Raw genomic sequence first — 16,858 nt, forward strand, 5'->3', positions numbered from 1 at the left:
TGAAAAGTTTTCAAGTTCTTAAGCTTTTTATGTTTTTTCTAGTTTTTTTTTTTTTTTTAGATGAATATCAACTTCTAATGAATTTTAATTATTATTTTCCACAAAAATTCTGAGATTAATCTCTAGATTTTGGCGGACTGACTTCCTCCGTTTTAATGTCCATATAACCCGCCGTTGTATATTCCAGCTCCCATCGCCCATTTGAGGTCAAAAATAAAAAGCCTCCAGTTCCGCGTGGCATTAACAACCCGCCATACACTTCCGCTGGCCTCACCTCTCCCTGCCTCTGCGTGGCTCGCATCTCTCCTCCCATCGGTGAGTGGGCTGCAGGTCCAACTCGCTCTCCGTCATCCGGCTGGCTGAGCGCACCGGAGGCGACTGGCGTACTGACTGCGGAAAGATGCGTCGATGCGCCCCGCAGAGCCGCGGCGGATGAGGCGCTGCGCAGCGGCCGCAGGAGCCGGAGGAACGGGTCGTTGGTGTGTGGTTTCCCCGCTCTCCGACGGACCGGACCGGACCGGACGCTGATTTTACTGATTCTGTGGCGTCAGTGGCGCAGGCCGACTGGAAATGATGCGATCCCAGTTCAGGATGCTCCTCCAGCTTCCTCTGTAAACAATGAAGATGTGGAAGGACGTTGAATAAATTATATTAACTAAAATCTCGAATATCTGATGAGGTAAGAAACTAGAATCCGCTTTGAGGGAACCTTCTGTTCTGGATGTTCTGGTGGGGAAGCTACTGGTTTTACTGGTGGCTCATCTTAACACACTTGCTGCGGGTACGATACGTGGCCAACACCTGCCTTTGTCCCCGATGGTGCATGTTATAAAATCTGGATTTTACACGTCTGCTGATGTCACATCTGATCTAAGAGGCACCAGGATGCGCAAAGTGTCAATTAAAACCAAATTAATGCTTTTTTACGACCAGAACCATCGTGAAGTTTTCCACATTTTGTCTCAATACAACTGTAAAATTCAGGGTATTTTAATTCGGATTTTAAATGATGAAGTATTGTTAAGCAGCTAAAGAGTTCATTATGTTCATAGAAATATAAAAATAAAATTCTGGCTGGAATTTTTAATTAGGAAAGTTGTGGTTCTAAAACAATATTCCAAGATTTGATATGGCTGAACTTTGGCCAAAATGTTACTTTTTCTCCTTCATGCAAAACGCTGAGTGGAGAGGAAATGAGTCCATGACCTGAACAGACGTAGTGAGACATGGTGGTGGCAGCATCATGCTATGGGAATGTGTTTAACAGGGATAGGGAAGCTAGTCAGAGATGGACGGCGTTAAATTAGTCATAGTAGTCGTCTTGCAATCGGAAGGTTGTGAGTTCCAGTGACTCGCTAATAGAAAAGCTAATTTTTGGTTTAATGCTTTTTGCTAACTTTGAAAACATGTAGCACACTTAGCGTCCTTAAAATAAGTGAGCTGCCTCAAATCCCCGTCTACAGGGTGAAAAAAACACACACTGAAACCCAGAAGTTGGTACACTTACGCTAATAAGCTAAAAGCAGAGCTAATTTTTCCTCTAAAATCTATGCTAACTAATAGATGGTTTGAAAAACAAGCCATCATGCAAATGGAAATTATTCAGCTTTGTTAATTCTTCATGCAATTAATTGATTTATTGCCTAAATATTTTAGGCTAAGCTAACGTTTCTTGGTTGTAATGTCACAACATGTAAAAAGTTCGAATAATATGTCAACTTCTGGCAAAAATTAAAGCGAAACCAAATTACATTTTTGCTACATTCTGTAAATTCTGGTTAATCAGTTTGTAAATAAGACTCAATTTTATCTTGAAATGTCCTTTTTGTTCTTGGTGCACATTTATTTCTCCTTTCAGAGCCTTAACTGTTTTGTCCTGTTCCTCTGCAGCCTGGTTGCTCTGACGGCCCTGGAGACGCGAGGCCAGCTGACAGAGAGGTCAGACGACGGCGTCACGGCGCATCGGCGTGGAAGAAAACAAAATCCTCATTACCTTCGCTCTCATCAGTGGAGACAGCAGGACACGTAACCTGCTTGTTCCTCTGCTTTTACTCAGAGACTGAAGCTTTTCCACCATCAGAGGAAACTGCTAAGATGCAAGATTAGAAAGATCAGCTCATTGTTTTGGTTTTATTGTTGTCGGAGTTTCCATAAGGGACATTCCGTCACGCACAGAGTGCTTTGTCTAAATTATTGGAGCTGCCGTGCTTTGAATTGAGATTAGATTACTGAGTCTGGCAGTGTTTCTTCTCACAAATAAGAATTCAGCTCAACCTGAAAATCACTGCACTGAGTAAAACGATCCAAATTATTTGAAAAACTTGTTCCCCTGCTCGCCTGTGGGGGCGCTGCACCAAGAACGACTGAAAGAAACAACAGAAAAACCTCTGAAAAGCAGCTTCCTTCACAAAATGTAAACAAAAACTTAGAAGTTTTACATTTTAGCAATTGTAGGATTCCTCTTTTGTCTTTAGGAAAATACCACAAGCCAGTTTACCCGCTAGACTCTTGTTTGTTTTGGTTGAAACAAACAAGAGTACCCAGAATGCCATGCACCGTTTTCCACTTCCTGCTTTTGGAGCGGCCTTCGGTCCGCTTGGTGTTCATATATGCATTCAAACACGTCCGATCAAACCGAGGAGGTTTTTAGGTTCGCTTTTTTGGTCCGCATCAGACAAACGAACCGAACTTTCTAAGCAAACGAACTGATTAAAAAGAACTAAACTATCTGGTGTGAGGAAACAACCATAAAACTTAGATGAGGCCGACAACAGGCGCCATGCTCCAGCAGAACAACAACAACAACTACCCCTGCCTGGGCATGTCGGACTGTCCCCAGGAGATGCTCCAGAGGTGCTCCAGAACCTCGCTGCCCTTCCCCAGCCGAGTCGAGCTGGGCCTGAGAGACCTGCCGCTGATCCGCGGCCTCCGAGCCTGGGCGCTGTGCTCCAGGAACCGCCGCAAAGCCGGCGGTCTGCTCGGTGGAGGTAAACCTCCAACTGCCCCGCCGCTGGGAGGCAGAGGGACGTCGACGTCCTGCCCGAGGCCTGCCGACGTGTACCTGAGCGGATACGGGCTGCCGCTGGGCGTCGACGCCCGGCAGGCCGGGATCGGCGCGTTGGTAACGGTCGCCACGCTGAAGACGTCGGAAGGCGGCGGGAAGACGCAAACGCAATGCCTTTTCCTCCGGACGGAGAAAGGAAGCTGTTTATACTCAACCACCAAGCCTGGTTCCGGTTCGACTTCCAGCACGGTCGGAGAGTGGTTGAGAGGAAAGCGAGAAGGATTAGGAGGAGGCGGAAGTGCGGAGCCGCCGCCGACAGAGGCCGCAGCGAACCGGGTCAGGGTGCGGTCCGGCCGGAGGTTTAGGAAGTCCGGCATTGGCTGGGAGAGGGGCTTCAAAACGGCTGAAGGAAAGCAGTCGGAGAGAGTCGATGTTCCACCCGAAACCCGCACTCAAAAAAACAGCAAAGATGATCGAGAGGAAGCCGAAAGTCCGACAAGAAGAACGGCGATTGAGCTGGAGCTGGACGGGAAGGAAGCAGAAGAGTTGGACTCTAAAAACGACTCGGCTGTTGATGGAGAGAAACTATCCGAAAGACTTCAGGAGAGGCAAAATTCCCCCATTCCTGACAGCAAATCTAAACAAAACGAAGCAGAACCACACAAGGAAATGGTGTTGAATTCTGTGGAGTCCTCCATTCCTTTAGGGGGCGCTGGACCAAATGCAGAAGAAGAAATACAGTTAAATGCTGTGGAGTCCTCCATTCCTGTTGGGGGCGTTGGACAATACGCAGAAGAAATACAGTTGACTTCCGTCAAGTCCTCCATTCCTGTAAGGGGAGCTGAACAAAACCCAGAAGAAGAAACGGAGCAGGAAGTACAGTTGATTTCTGTAGAGTCCTCCATTCCTGTAGGGGGTGCTGATCAGGACATAATCCGGGTTTATTCAAACCAAAACCAACGTAAAGTTGAACATGAAGAGGAAACAAATATTAGCAGCGATGAGGAAACCAGAGAACCTCATGTTTTCCAAAAACGTGAGGAAATCAACAACTTTCAGGAGGAGGAAGTGGTTTTCTGTTCACCTGTCAGACAGAAAAATCTCTCAATTTCTGAGAAATCAGAGAAACTAAAGGATGAGTGCACCTGTGGGAAGCAGGAGGATGAAGAGGAAAACACATCTACCTTGGTTTTTAATGCCTCCTCTAATCCTGCCCCTTCTCTGGCTTCCATGGCGACCAGTGGGGAGGAAGAGGAGGAGGAGGAAGGCAGCCAAAAACAGAGCAGGCGTCCAACTGGAGAGCTGGAGGAGAAGGCAGAGGAGGTGAGGGTCTCCTCCACTGAGGAGGAAGAAGAGGATGAGTTTGGGGTCTTCATGCAGGCGGAGGGAGACCCAGTCTGGAGCGACGGGGTCAACATGTCCGCCTCGGAAACGTCTGGGAGCAGAGCGAGAACTGGTGAGGCCCAAACTTTATTATTTTATCATTCTCACTCCTTTTCTCCTGTGTTTCTCATCCTCATTTCTTTTTAAATCCAAAAACAAAGAGTAAAAGTTGTCAAACCACCTCCTGAGGAAACTCCAGCAACACTTGTGCAGAGTATTAGGAGCCATTTGAACCTTTTCTGATCCCTCAGGAATGCAGCGCACTGCAAAAACACAAAATCTTACCAAGCGTTTTTAGCCTAGATTCTGGCTGCAACTATAAACTTTTTTAATTTCCAATACCGACATCTGAGTTTTAGCATACAGGACATTTTAAGTAAACAGCTGAATTTACTTAAAATGTTTTTTTTTTTGAGCAAACCTAAATGTACAAAATTACAAACTTATCTCATATCTTTGCTGCATCAGCACACTTAAATACATCATTAGCTCCTCAAAAATGTAAATAACTTTAATTTGCTCAGTCAGAGCAGTTAGGAGTATAACAGCCAATCTAAAATAAATAAGAAACAAAACCAGTAGGTTGACTACCATGGTCAAACATGTAAAAAACAAATATGTTTGATTCAGAAGTGCAATTAGAAACTCTAAATACAATGTAAACTAAAATATAAAGCACAAAGCATAGAATTAGATTGAATAGATCTGATTAGTGCACCAGTACTAGAGACACGAATCTTTCTGTGTCTAAATTACCTTTAAATAGGGTCATTTAAATAACATTTGTTATAATAACCTTATTACATTAAGAATAAGGTGTAATATCATTACCATTATAATATTGTTATTGTTGCATTTTAAATTAGCTTGTGGTTAAATAAAAAATCTGCAGAATGTTCCAATTTATTTATCCGATTAATCAATAACTGAAATAATGTTTAGTTGTAGCCCTTATTTCAGCTCAATTCAGTTTATTAATGTTGCTCCAATTTAAAAAAAGTCAATTACACACATTCCAGATTATTCCTAACAATGCAGCACAGATCTGTTTATTGTGAGAAAACACAGCAAAAATACATAGAAACCTGAATCTAGGAGTACTTTTCTATGTAAAAGGAAAAGATACCGTAGTTAATGGTGGCTTTAGTGGCTTCACAGGATAAAAACAGCTAAACAGATGACCTCTGAACTGGTTGAAACAACGGAAAATAATGCAGACGTGGCCAGTAGTTTGAGAAGTTTTGCCTGAATTAATGTAGCATACAGTTCAAAGAATAAATCAATTTAGGATTAATTGTCGGGTAATGATTTATTAGCTTAAAACGAGTCCCAATCTGATAGCGTCCGTAGATCGTTTTAAAGTGTTGTAGTTCGGCCGCCATCCAGCTGGGGGCGCCGCTGGTCATCCTCTTTAAGCGGAGCCGTCGATACAGCAATTAAAGATGGCGGCGGTTAAACCAGAACAGAAAAGAGAAACGGTCCAAACTGAGTATGGAGTGCGATTTAAGATGAATTTTATGCGGTACTACTTTAAAAAATTACACTCTACAAACTCCTTAAGGTAAATTTTACTTTAATAACAGTCATTCAGATGTGCTTTATGACGGAAAACCGTTATTTTATTATTATTATTATTATTATTTTTCGTTTCAGTCAATATTTAATGGAGCTGAAAAACATGTTCAAATGTAGCGTTTTTGTTTTTTAATTCTGCATTTTACAAACCAAAAAAATGAAAAAGTAGACCTTCGTGTTGTGGAAAGACGGCCGTCGTTTCTCTTGATACAATCAGAAAGTTGAAGTTTTTAAGACGGTTACGGCCTTTCAATTAATCGTGATTCGATCGATAGCCTAACAAGATCATCATTTAAATCCATCTAGCTTTTGTTGATGAATACAACTTGATATTCATCTATAAATATAGGTAATGTCTTTCTTTAGAAAGCACTTGCAGAGTGGATAAATTATTTCAGTCTGTCCTGACCTGGATTTTTGGCCGACTACTCCCTCTCACTACATGTTATTAATCTTTCAGAGTTGGGCTGGCGGAGGGGGAGGAGAACAAGCGAGTCTAAGCTCCTGTTCGCCTCAGGTTATTGGGCAGTGAGAGAGGGAGAAACATTCACACAGAGGAAGTGTCAGGTGGATTCTTCATGCCTCGTCTGAGCCAGGGGGGAATCAGAGGAAAAACTCAGCCAAATGTGGCCGTGAGGCGAAAAGGAACAGGCAGCATGAAACACAATGAGAAAACGGTTCAACTGACTTATCCAGAACCTGTTTCAGCTGTTAAATCTGTGAATTAAGCGTATAAATTGTCTGTTTGTGTCTTCAAGCAGCAGGTGGAGACGACACCTGGACGGCCTTCCCTCAGGAGCCGACAGGTGAGAGTGGAGGTGGCGTGGAGCGATGGTGGCCGGCCAACGCCGTGGAGGCGAGGAGAGACGGACCGCCAACCAATCACAGCCTGGTACAACTCTGGCTTCAAAACTTTGGCTAGACCAGTAGTTGATGGGCCACTTTTTGGTCCAGTCTTGGTTTTCAATTACACCAAGTTTTGAGTCTTTCTGACCAGCAGTGATTCAAGTCAGACAGACGGTATAAGTATATATTATACATTTTCTGAATCGTCTGAGTCTGTTGAGTATTTCAGTTGTTAACTGATATGACTCTGATATCACGGGGCTAAAAGAAATGCACCTAGTTTAGACAAAAAGAGTGGGAAATGTGTATTATTTTTAGTTTAACAAAATTTAATGAACTCTGTTTTCATCAGAGACTCAAAAGTTGGTTCAAATGAAGCCAAGAGGTTTGTTTCCCTCTGAAAAGATAGCAAACACTTATTATAGACTTTAACTAATGCCATCATTAGTCATGATTAATTGTGATTAATCGATTATTGAAGTAATTGTCAACTGATTTTCTAGTCATTTAGTTGTTAACTAGACTGCAGGCTCCAAACAGATCATTAATCCTGATTAATGCGATTGTGATTAATTGTGATTAATCGATAGTTGAAATAATCAGTTTAGTAATCAATTAATCATTAACTAGAGTATACATTAAAAAACTACTACTTGTGATTAATCAATTATTGAAATACTTAAATTAGCAATCATTTAAGTACTCAAAAATACCATTAACTGTAATTAAGCGATTATTGAAATGATCATAAACTAATTTAGTAATTCATTAATTACCTGATCAATTAAAATTAGGTTGATGATTTCCATTCTGATTGATATTTGTTGAAGGGCAATTTTATTTAAAGAGGCTTTATAATCTATTTATTTATGGTTTTTGTTTCCATTTTCTTTTGGTCATTTTTTATTCCGGTTCCAGTGTTCAGTGTTTTTTACAAAATGAAAGTTTATTGATCTGAGAGGGCGAACCAATCAATAAATTACTCGATAATTGTCTCAAAACAACAACAGTATTGTTGTTTATCCCAATAATAAAAAATCATTGGGTGGTTTTGAGCTAGTTTAAGGTTTCATCCACGTTTCCCTCCCGTTACCATGGCAGCGCCGCTGGTTGCGCCCGGCGACTGTGTTTTTAGGTTGGAAAGGAGTCTGGATGTTGTGCGGCAACATTTGGAGCAGTAATAAAAGATGAAAGACGAAGCGGAGGGGGAAAGTCTCTGTGGACATTAAACACACGGAAAAAGATGCAGATGAAAAACGAGCCTGTCCACAGAGGAGGGCAGCCATCTTTAAATGAAATGTTTCAAACTGCCAGGAAGAGTCTCTCTACTTATTACATATGAACTGTTTGCATTACATTCTACTTTACATGACGCGTACACTGCAAAAACACAAAATATTACAAAGTATTTTTGGTTTGGTTTCTTGTGCAAATGACTTCATGAATTTAGACAAAACAAACCTACAAGTAACTTTTCACCAAGATGTTTTAGCTTATTTAAAGTCAATAATTCTTAAATATTAAAAGATTTATAACATGGGAAAATGTTTTTTTTATGGCAGATACATTTTGAAATAATATTCCAGAGAAAGTAGAACTTTTTCATCACTGTTAAGGAATTATTAACTTAAAACAAGATTCTGTATCTTGCTGAAAAGTTACATACAAGTTAGTTTTGTCTATTTCAAGTCTAAGATATTTGCACTGGAAACTAGACAGAAAACGCCAAAGTAATTTGTAGCATGAAACACCAAATGTTTTGAAGTATTCATTTTAATAACAAATTAGTTTTAAAGAAAAGCTAAAATCTCAGAATTAAACACTTTATAGAAACCTTTGTCCATTTTTAGGAACAAAATCTACAAGTAAAATGTCTTTGGGTACAAAAAGTCATTATTTTACCACATGTTTAAAACACAAACTATAAGTATTCATATCTAGTTTCTGGAGCAGATTTCTTAGGTTTGTCTTATTTCAAGCTTACTAACTTACAAGTAACTTTTCAGAAAGACACTGGAGCTTGTCTGAAAAAGTTCTAGTTCCACTGACAGATTATTTCACTTATTACAAGACATTCTTCCCAAGTTGTAAGTGAAATAATTTGCCAGTTGAATTAGAACTGGGTTGCTAGGTAACGGGTTTGACTTGGCTGGGGTTGCTAGGTAACGGGCTGGGCTTGGCTGGGGTTGCTAGGTAACGGGCTGGGCTTGAATGGGGTTGCTAGGTAACGGGCTGGGCTTGGCTGGGGTTGCTAGGTAACGGGCTGGGCTTGGCTGGGGTTGCTAGGTAACGGCGCAGAGGAACATTCTGCCAGTGGAACTAGAACTTTTTCATTAATATTAAGGAATTATTTATGTAAAACAAGCTTCTATATCTTGCTAAAAAAGTTACTTATAAATTAATTTTGTCTTATTTCCAGCTTATTAAGATGTTTGCTTAACACTAGACCAAAAATATTTGGATTTTGTGTTTTTGCAGTGCAGGTTCGGTTCTTTCTCTCTGGATTATTTTTTCATATTTTGTCTCTTACCCCAGAGGGTCTTTCTGTTTCTCCTGCAGGTGGCAGTCTTTGCTGAAGCCTTCCCCTCGCTGCCCGGTGTTTCCCCTGGTGACCCCTGTGACCTGGAAGCCTTTCCCACGCTGACGCAGCTCCTGCGCGGCCGAGCCAGACAGGATCAGGGGTAGGCCATCGATCCCACCTTGGTTGTGATGCTAAACTTACAGCTGAGCTGATTCAAAGTTTCCAGCAGACAAAAAGCAGTGAATCAAAGCAGCTTCTTGCTCTGATGAAAGTCAGAATGCACCGATTTGAAGACTTAGACCAGTATCATCTCTTAATGTCAAAATAAATGTGACATTCAAGGGCAGATAGATTTTGAATTGACGTTAGCGCCTTGGCATTAGCTTCCGCTAAATACCTTGCTAATGCAGAACTGTCCCCCCCTCCATAAACATAAACAGCAACAACATTGACATAAAAATGGCTTGTTAATATCGGTCTAGTTTTACTTCTCAGGTTGATAAAGAACCGTCCAGTACCGATGCTAAAGCTAATATATTAGCATTCCTTGTCAAAAGTAAAGAAAAATGTTCATTCTGTATTTCTATTGAAAAAATAGAACCATGTAATTATTTGAATTGGTTCTTATTTGGTTTTACAAATATATGCTTTCTTTTATACAATTACATTATAAATATTTTATGATTTAAACAGTAATTATACTTTTTGTGTAATGGAGCATTCCCATTTAAAATTCTTCAATTTAATAAAAAAAAAAAGGTCGTTTAAATGTAGTTTGATGAAAACATTCAGAGCTGTCGATGTGCAATGCGTCCTGCTGCCAACAGGGGGCAGCATTTAAACGAGGAAAATAAGACGTTTACATGGAAACCAGTTTTTAACTGAGGCGTTATGTGGAAAAGGAAGCAGAATGTCGCCCCCAAGTGGTGAATCGAATGAACTGCAGTATGACATTTGATTCCTGTAATAATTATGATTTGAGTGTTTAACATTAGTTTTTAAGGTGAAATAATCAATTAAATTATTAAGTTGAATATTATTAGCATGTTAAAGCATATTTTAGATTATTTAACGAGTAAATATTGTAATTCTGTCAGTTTCTTCTGCATGTCGTCGTGGTTTTTTTCTCTGAAGGCTTTTGGACTCTTTCCATGATTTGAACAAAATGATCGACCAGAGCCACAAGAGATCCAGCAGCGCGTCTCAGAACCTGCTCGTCCAAACTCTGCAGCTGCAGCCGCCGCTTCCTGTGAGTACAATGATCGCTGCGTCATTATGAATTTCATTAGTTTTTACCCACCTCTGCTTATTCATAACTAAATCTATTGGGGAATTACTTTTTACTGAACTATGCAGGTAAATAAATGTTGAAAATAAAGGCTTTAATGTAATCATTATTACTAGAGATCGGCAGAGTCTCCGAAAGATTGCACTCAAGAAAGAGCAGCGAGAAAATACTCAAGAGTAAAAAACTATTTGGTAAAATGTTTACTCAAGTATTGAGTAACTGATTATTAGTAGCAGCAGTTATAATGCAGTCTAACCAATAGAAGGTCTGTAAATAAGTTGATGCGTTTCCTTCTTTTGGTCGCCATCTTCCCAGGAAAGCAGATCTACTTCCTGGTCGACGAACCGCCGCCTGTCCCCCGGTCTCTCCTCGGCCAATCAGCACGTAGCCGCCAAGCGCCGGCTGTCCTACGACTACAACAGAAACGTGGTGGCGTGACGCTGCGGCGCGCTTTTAAGGATCATGTTTCCTCCCCTGTTCGCCCAGCAGACTGAGAGACGCTCTCTGGAAAACAAAACGGCCGCTGGTCCAGAAACGACGGCGGAGCGTCTTTGTTTCCCTCCATCCGCCATCTTGTTCCTCATCCTGAGGTGACCTGTTGACCCCAGCAGACCCACGGCGCTCGCCACCATGTTGACTAAACAGACGAGCAGGAACATCAACAAGATTACATTCCAATAAAGCGAATGGGATTTTCTCCACTATGGTTTTAAATTATCATTAACAAACGTTAATTGTTTAAAATTTTTTAAAATGTTTTGTTTCATCACAAACTGCAACATCAGTGGGAGAAAATACATGAATTAGTTTCAAAAATAAATTAATTTTTTTAAATTATGAAAAAAACATGTTTTTAAATAATTTTTTAATTAAATTTTTTAATTTAAAAAATAAATAATGATGCATATATATATATAAATTTTTTCTTTTTCACAAATTAAATAAAAAAAAAAAGAAATATGTATATTTAGTTTATTTAATTATATCTATATAATTTTCTTTTTTTTTTATTAGAGTTTTTTTGTATTTTCTCCCAGTGGAAATAAATAAATTGCTATTTATATCATTAGATGATTAAAATCAGGTCTGACGTTTTGGATATAAATGTTTCCGTGATAAAAACATTACATATGGCATCGGTTCCTGTGCAGCATGGTGGCCCGCGCCTCTGTGGAAGCTGGTAAAACTTATGCAAACGCACTGATTGACAACTTTCCCCTGTTCCCATCGTTCCTCACGCGCAGCAGGAACTGCTGATCTCCACTCTCTGGATTCGTCCACAGCTGAAGAAAAGCCGCACCAGCTCCAGCTGCGTTTCCATTGATGACATCATTGCGCTTTGACGTTTTAAAAATTAATTGGCTTTATCAGTTTAATGGAAATGAATGTCGAAAAAACTCGATTTTTGTTTTAAAAAATAAAGTTTTGGCGCTAGGATGTCTTGTTTATTTCGCCAAACACCAGAGGAAGCGCTTTTTTCGCTTCACGCGAGTCACGTGATCCACAACCGCACGTCGCCACCGGAGTAAACCACGAAGAAGAAAGCAGGAAGTGGGAGGAGGATAATGGAGCGGCTTGTTTTTTAATGATTTATCACGTAAACAAAGGTATTTACGTGTGATCCCCCCGCCCCGCCCCTAAAATTGCGTTTTTTCGACACTGACGAAGTTTTGCGCATGTTTGTAATGGAAACGCAGCTACTGAAGAGTAGAGTTGAGCATCATTTTGTGGCATTTAATGTATGAAAACACTTTTTAAAGCCTCGTTTTTGTTTTTATTTTGAAATGCATGTGATATTTCTGCCTTTAACCTGCAGAAAACGACACAAGGAACAGGTTTGTCTTCCAGTTTGCGCCATCAGGACCTCCAGGTTGCTGAATCAAACGCTAGAAACGTCCAACTTGTTTATGACTGCACCGTTTTAGTTTTAAGTTTTGACATGCAGATAATTTGTTGTATTCTGTCATTTAAAGGCTCAATCATTTGTGATGAAACTGAAACAATCACGCTTGTGTGTGCGCCGTTTGTACAGCCTATAAAATCTTGAAAAATACGAATATTTTCTGATCTGTTCCTGTCGGGATGGCGGAGCTGTCGCCTCGGTAACTGATGTAATAAAAAAGGATACTCCGTGTCTGCTGTTCGTATTCACTTAATTAATGGGTCACTGGTGGAGAACTCTGGTGTTCAAACTGCGGTTCGGGGGCCATTTGTAGCCCCTGGACTGAATTTGTGCGGCCCACCTGACCGCAATTCAAGAATGAAAAAAATAAATCAGGGCAAAACGGTGACTTTTAATTTGAAATCTAATTACAAAAAATGTTGGATTCAACACAAAGTGATATTTTTTCCAAACTTTATGCTTTCTGTTGTCATGGTAACTACTCATTGACTTGTACTGTAAAGCACACCTTAGTGCTCCAAAATCTGCTTTTATTTGCTTTGTTGAAACTTGGCTACATACAGGAAGTGTCTGTTTCAACTGACAAACGGTTTTTGTCAGTCGAGCCTCAGAGTAATAAGCAAACTTGTTGGCTTTTATTTAACAAGGAAAATGTGTAAAAAACCATTTGAAGTTTTGGATCTATAATCCAGTTTCTGCAAAACAACCTGATTATTTGTTTTGCTAAAATAGTTTGTTGTTGGAACAGGTTTGAAAAACTCATTTTGAGTTGATGATTTTGGCTCATATGACTAAAAAGTAGCAAGATATTATGAGGTCAGACTAGATTTTGTTGTACTCGGTATTTAGGTGCAACTTCTGATTAAATAAATTAATTTATACTCATTTTGGATCCATTTTCAGTTTGTGACACAAACTTTGGGAGATTTTTGTATAAAACATCCTGGTTTTAAAATAATTTATGCTCCAACTATATTCCCACAGCATCACACAGCCATTTTTCTTTTGCTTTAAACCAGAACAACCTGGATTGTTTCAGTCAGAAAAGTTCAATCTTAGTCTTTTCCAACCTCAGCAGTTAAATCAGATCAGTATGCGGGAAACTTTGAGATGGTCCAACAGATTTTGTTTAATTCTTAACCTCCTTGCTTTCCTGCTCAGTGTCTGGTGATTAGATAAACGTGGGTCTTTTTTGACGCACATCCTGTTGTTTTGAACTTTAAACTCATTTTTCTGGCTGCAGATATGGACAACTTTAAAAGATCAGGTGTTTTGTAGTTCTACCTTGACTTGTGATGATAAAACATATTAATTGGATCTTATTTTGTCTTCCACATTTTGAAGAGTGACATGGATCTCAGTCGCTCCGTTTCCACTGATCACATAATTGCAGAATTTGACGTTTTGAAAATAAATTTGTTAAATGGAAACACGGCGCTTTGGACTTTGGAACAAAATAGTTTTGCCGCTCAGATGAAGTGTTTTATTTTGGGCATATTGACATTGGTTTGTTTCACAAAACTGCAAAGGAAACACACGATCAATAAACTGGATGCTTCTACTGCTGGAAACCACAAAGAAGAAGACTACAGGAAGTGGTAGGCAGACAAAGGCATGGCAAGTTTTTAATGACTTATTGTGTGAACAAACTTATTCACGTGTAAATATAATTGTGTTTTTTATTTACTGGAAACACAAATTGTACTTTTTAGACATTTGTAATTGACATGCAGCTCATATTCCTTCCACATCAGGGTATAATATTGTTTTTTTTTTTTGGTTACAGTTTGGTTTTATTTCATTTTGACTTTTTTCTTGTCTAATTCAGTAAGTTTCTGCTAGTTTGTAAGTGTTTGCTTGCTTATTAGGTACCGTTAGTTAAATATTGTTTAGTTTATATTATAGTTTACATTTTTTTATACTTTCGTTAATTTTTAGGTGCAGAATTTAAAAATGTCAGAGGATTGTGATTATTTGTAAATGAATTGAGTGATGAACTTTCAAAAAATGTATTCAATTATTGTTGAACAACCAACCGATTCTGGTGTTTTCAACCAACTTTTGCTGCTGCCATTTTGTGGACTAACCTCAGTTTGAAACAGATTAATAAACACAACCAGGAAGAAAATTATAACTATAATTTCAGTGTGTCCTAGTTTTATAAATGCATGATAAAGTTTCAGTAGGTTACTTCAGTTAACTGTATTTGTTTCTCAGTTTAAGATTTTTTAGGTTAATTTAACTATAATAACCTTGTTTCACATGTCACCATAAAAATCTCCAATAATACGTAAAAAATAAATGTAAAACAAATTGCTAGATTTGTCACTAAGTTTGCAACAGTCCTTCTCTTGTCCTAACTAAATCCCCAATTGCTCCCTGCGTTCATCGCCAGGCTTGGCCACGCCCCTCTGTGTCTCCAGGCTCCGCCCACTTTTGGGGAATTTGCCAAGAATTTGGAGGCGGGGCTATGCTTTCAAAGAGTGAAAGCTAAGCGGAAGATAAAGGATTCGAATTAAATTAAAAGAATATTTAAGCAGACTAGGTGTCATAAATCCCATAAAATAAAACGATTTTTCAATTTACTAAAAGAAATCACCACTTAAAAGCTAAAAGCACAATAATATTACCTGGTTTATGCCTTTAAAGTGAACTATATTCTTTAAGTGTAATTAGTTAGTTTTCTCTCAAACTATAAGTATGTTTTATCATCTCCATCTGTGTGATGTATTAAAACTGTTCAATTACATATCACAAATGCATCAAAAAAGATATTTTTTAATGCATTAGAGCAGGAAAGCAGGAATTTTGAATGAAATGTGACTAAAAGTATATTTTTGCCTTTAAAAATAGCTGGAAAATCCCAGGTCACAAGATTAAAGCTTTATCTCATAAACAAACTGCAACGTTGGCCTGATTTTCTGAACCCTGGAGGCAAATAAACAGAAATACAGTTTGACATTTTTAACTGGGTCATCTTGACGTGTTTTCGTTTGCTTCAGTTTCAAATCCGAAAAAAATGTGCTGTTCTTAGACTGTGTGACACTTTTCAAACGGATTTATGTATCTCCAGTGTTTGTCAGCAGCATCTCTGATCAATGAAGCCCTTTGTAAAAAGTTTCTGTGCTCAGTCAGAGCCGCCATCTTGATTACAGATTCCCTGCAGAAGACAGGCTGGTCTGACCTCACGACTGACTCCACGAGTCACTTTTTAAGCTCTTCCAGGCCAACAGCAGAGATTTCTACCAGGAGAAATTAACAGAGCATGGTGACAGTGTTTTGTTTCTATGGAGATAAATCGGGGTCATAAAGTTTGTTGAATAGAAAAAAAGGACCTGAAAGATTATTATTAAACTGAAAAAAATATATATTTTGAAACTGAAATGTGACATCAAAACTTTCAAAACAGATGGAGGAAAATAGAGAACCATCTATGGAGCTAAATTGGGGCCATAAAGTTGGTTCAAAATAAACTGTAAAAAATAATTTGAAATTAAAACATATTTTTGAAACTGAAAATAAAATATTTGAAACTGAAAAGTTAAATTGAAAATAAATTGATTCTTTTTCTGTTTCAGTTTTTTTTCTGTGAACAAACTCTGTAGCCCCAATTTAGCTCCATACAAAGCTTTGATATTTTGTTCCAAAACTGTCCAAATTCTCAAAAGATTCAATAAGCCACAGAAAAAGTGGAATAAAATTCTTCCAAATAAAACTCTGAAATTTTGAGATTAACCTCAGAGATTTACAATAAGAACTTGTAAAAGTCTGAGATTAAAAAGTTGAATATTTGCAAGAAAAATGTCAGATTTTATGATAAATTTGTTACAAAACAGAACGTTTTTAGAAAAATATTTGCCCCTCTTCAAAAGTGGCATATTTAAAAAAAAATGTATGTATGTATGTATGTATGTATGTATGTATGTATGTATGTATGTATGTATGTAAAGGAGGGCTGACATATGGGTCCCATATGGGTTTGTCCCGGGTTCCACGGTGGCCCCACATGGGTTTGCCCATGTAGGGCCACAGCCCACATGGGCCCTAAATGGGCAAACCCATGTGGGGCCACCACCATGTAGGGCCCATGTAGGGCCCATGTGGGCTGTGGCCCTACATGGGCAAACCCATGTGGGGCCACCGTGGAACCCGGGACAAACCCATATGGGACCCAGCTGGTTTGCCCTCCCTTTCCCCATATGGGGCCCACCTAGGCATGCTGGCAGGGTATATTCTAGAAAAATTTTGGAAATGAATCTCAAAATTTCTGACTTTTTTTTCTATCAAAATTTCAACTTTTCAACCCAACAAACTTCTCTGTTTTTTCTAGAAATTTTC

At 39.1% G+C, this 16,858-nt stretch overlaps 1 protein-coding gene across 2 annotated transcripts; it reads left to right on the top strand.

Moving 5' to 3' along the window:
• The first annotated feature begins 2,395 nt into the window (after window positions 1-2,395).
• On the top strand, window positions 2,396-11,314 carry LOC103475158 (uncharacterized). Of its 2 annotated transcripts, none has more exons than XM_008426583.1 (5): window positions 2,396-4,460; window positions 6,721-6,854; window positions 9,368-9,489; window positions 10,464-10,578; window positions 10,933-11,314. In XM_008426583.1, the coding sequence occupies exons 1-5, from the start codon at window positions 2,759-2,761 to the stop codon at window positions 11,053-11,055; spliced, it is 2,196 nt and encodes a 731-aa protein (XP_008424805.1). In that variant the 5' UTR covers window positions 2,396-2,758; the 3' UTR covers window positions 11,056-11,314. The 2 variants fall into 2 exon arrangements, with proteins under 2 accessions (XP_008424805.1, XP_008424807.1); XM_008426585.1 differs by having other exon boundaries at window positions 6,724-6,854.
• The last annotated feature ends 5,544 nt before the right edge of the window (window positions 11,315-16,858 follow it).

The sequence above is a fragment of the Poecilia reticulata genome, linkage group LG13 (genome assembly GCF_000633615.1).
Source record: "Poecilia reticulata strain Guanapo linkage group LG13, Guppy_female_1.0+MT, whole genome shotgun sequence".
NCBI classification, from domain to species: domain Eukaryota; kingdom Metazoa; phylum Chordata; class Actinopteri; order Cyprinodontiformes; family Poeciliidae; genus Poecilia; species Poecilia reticulata.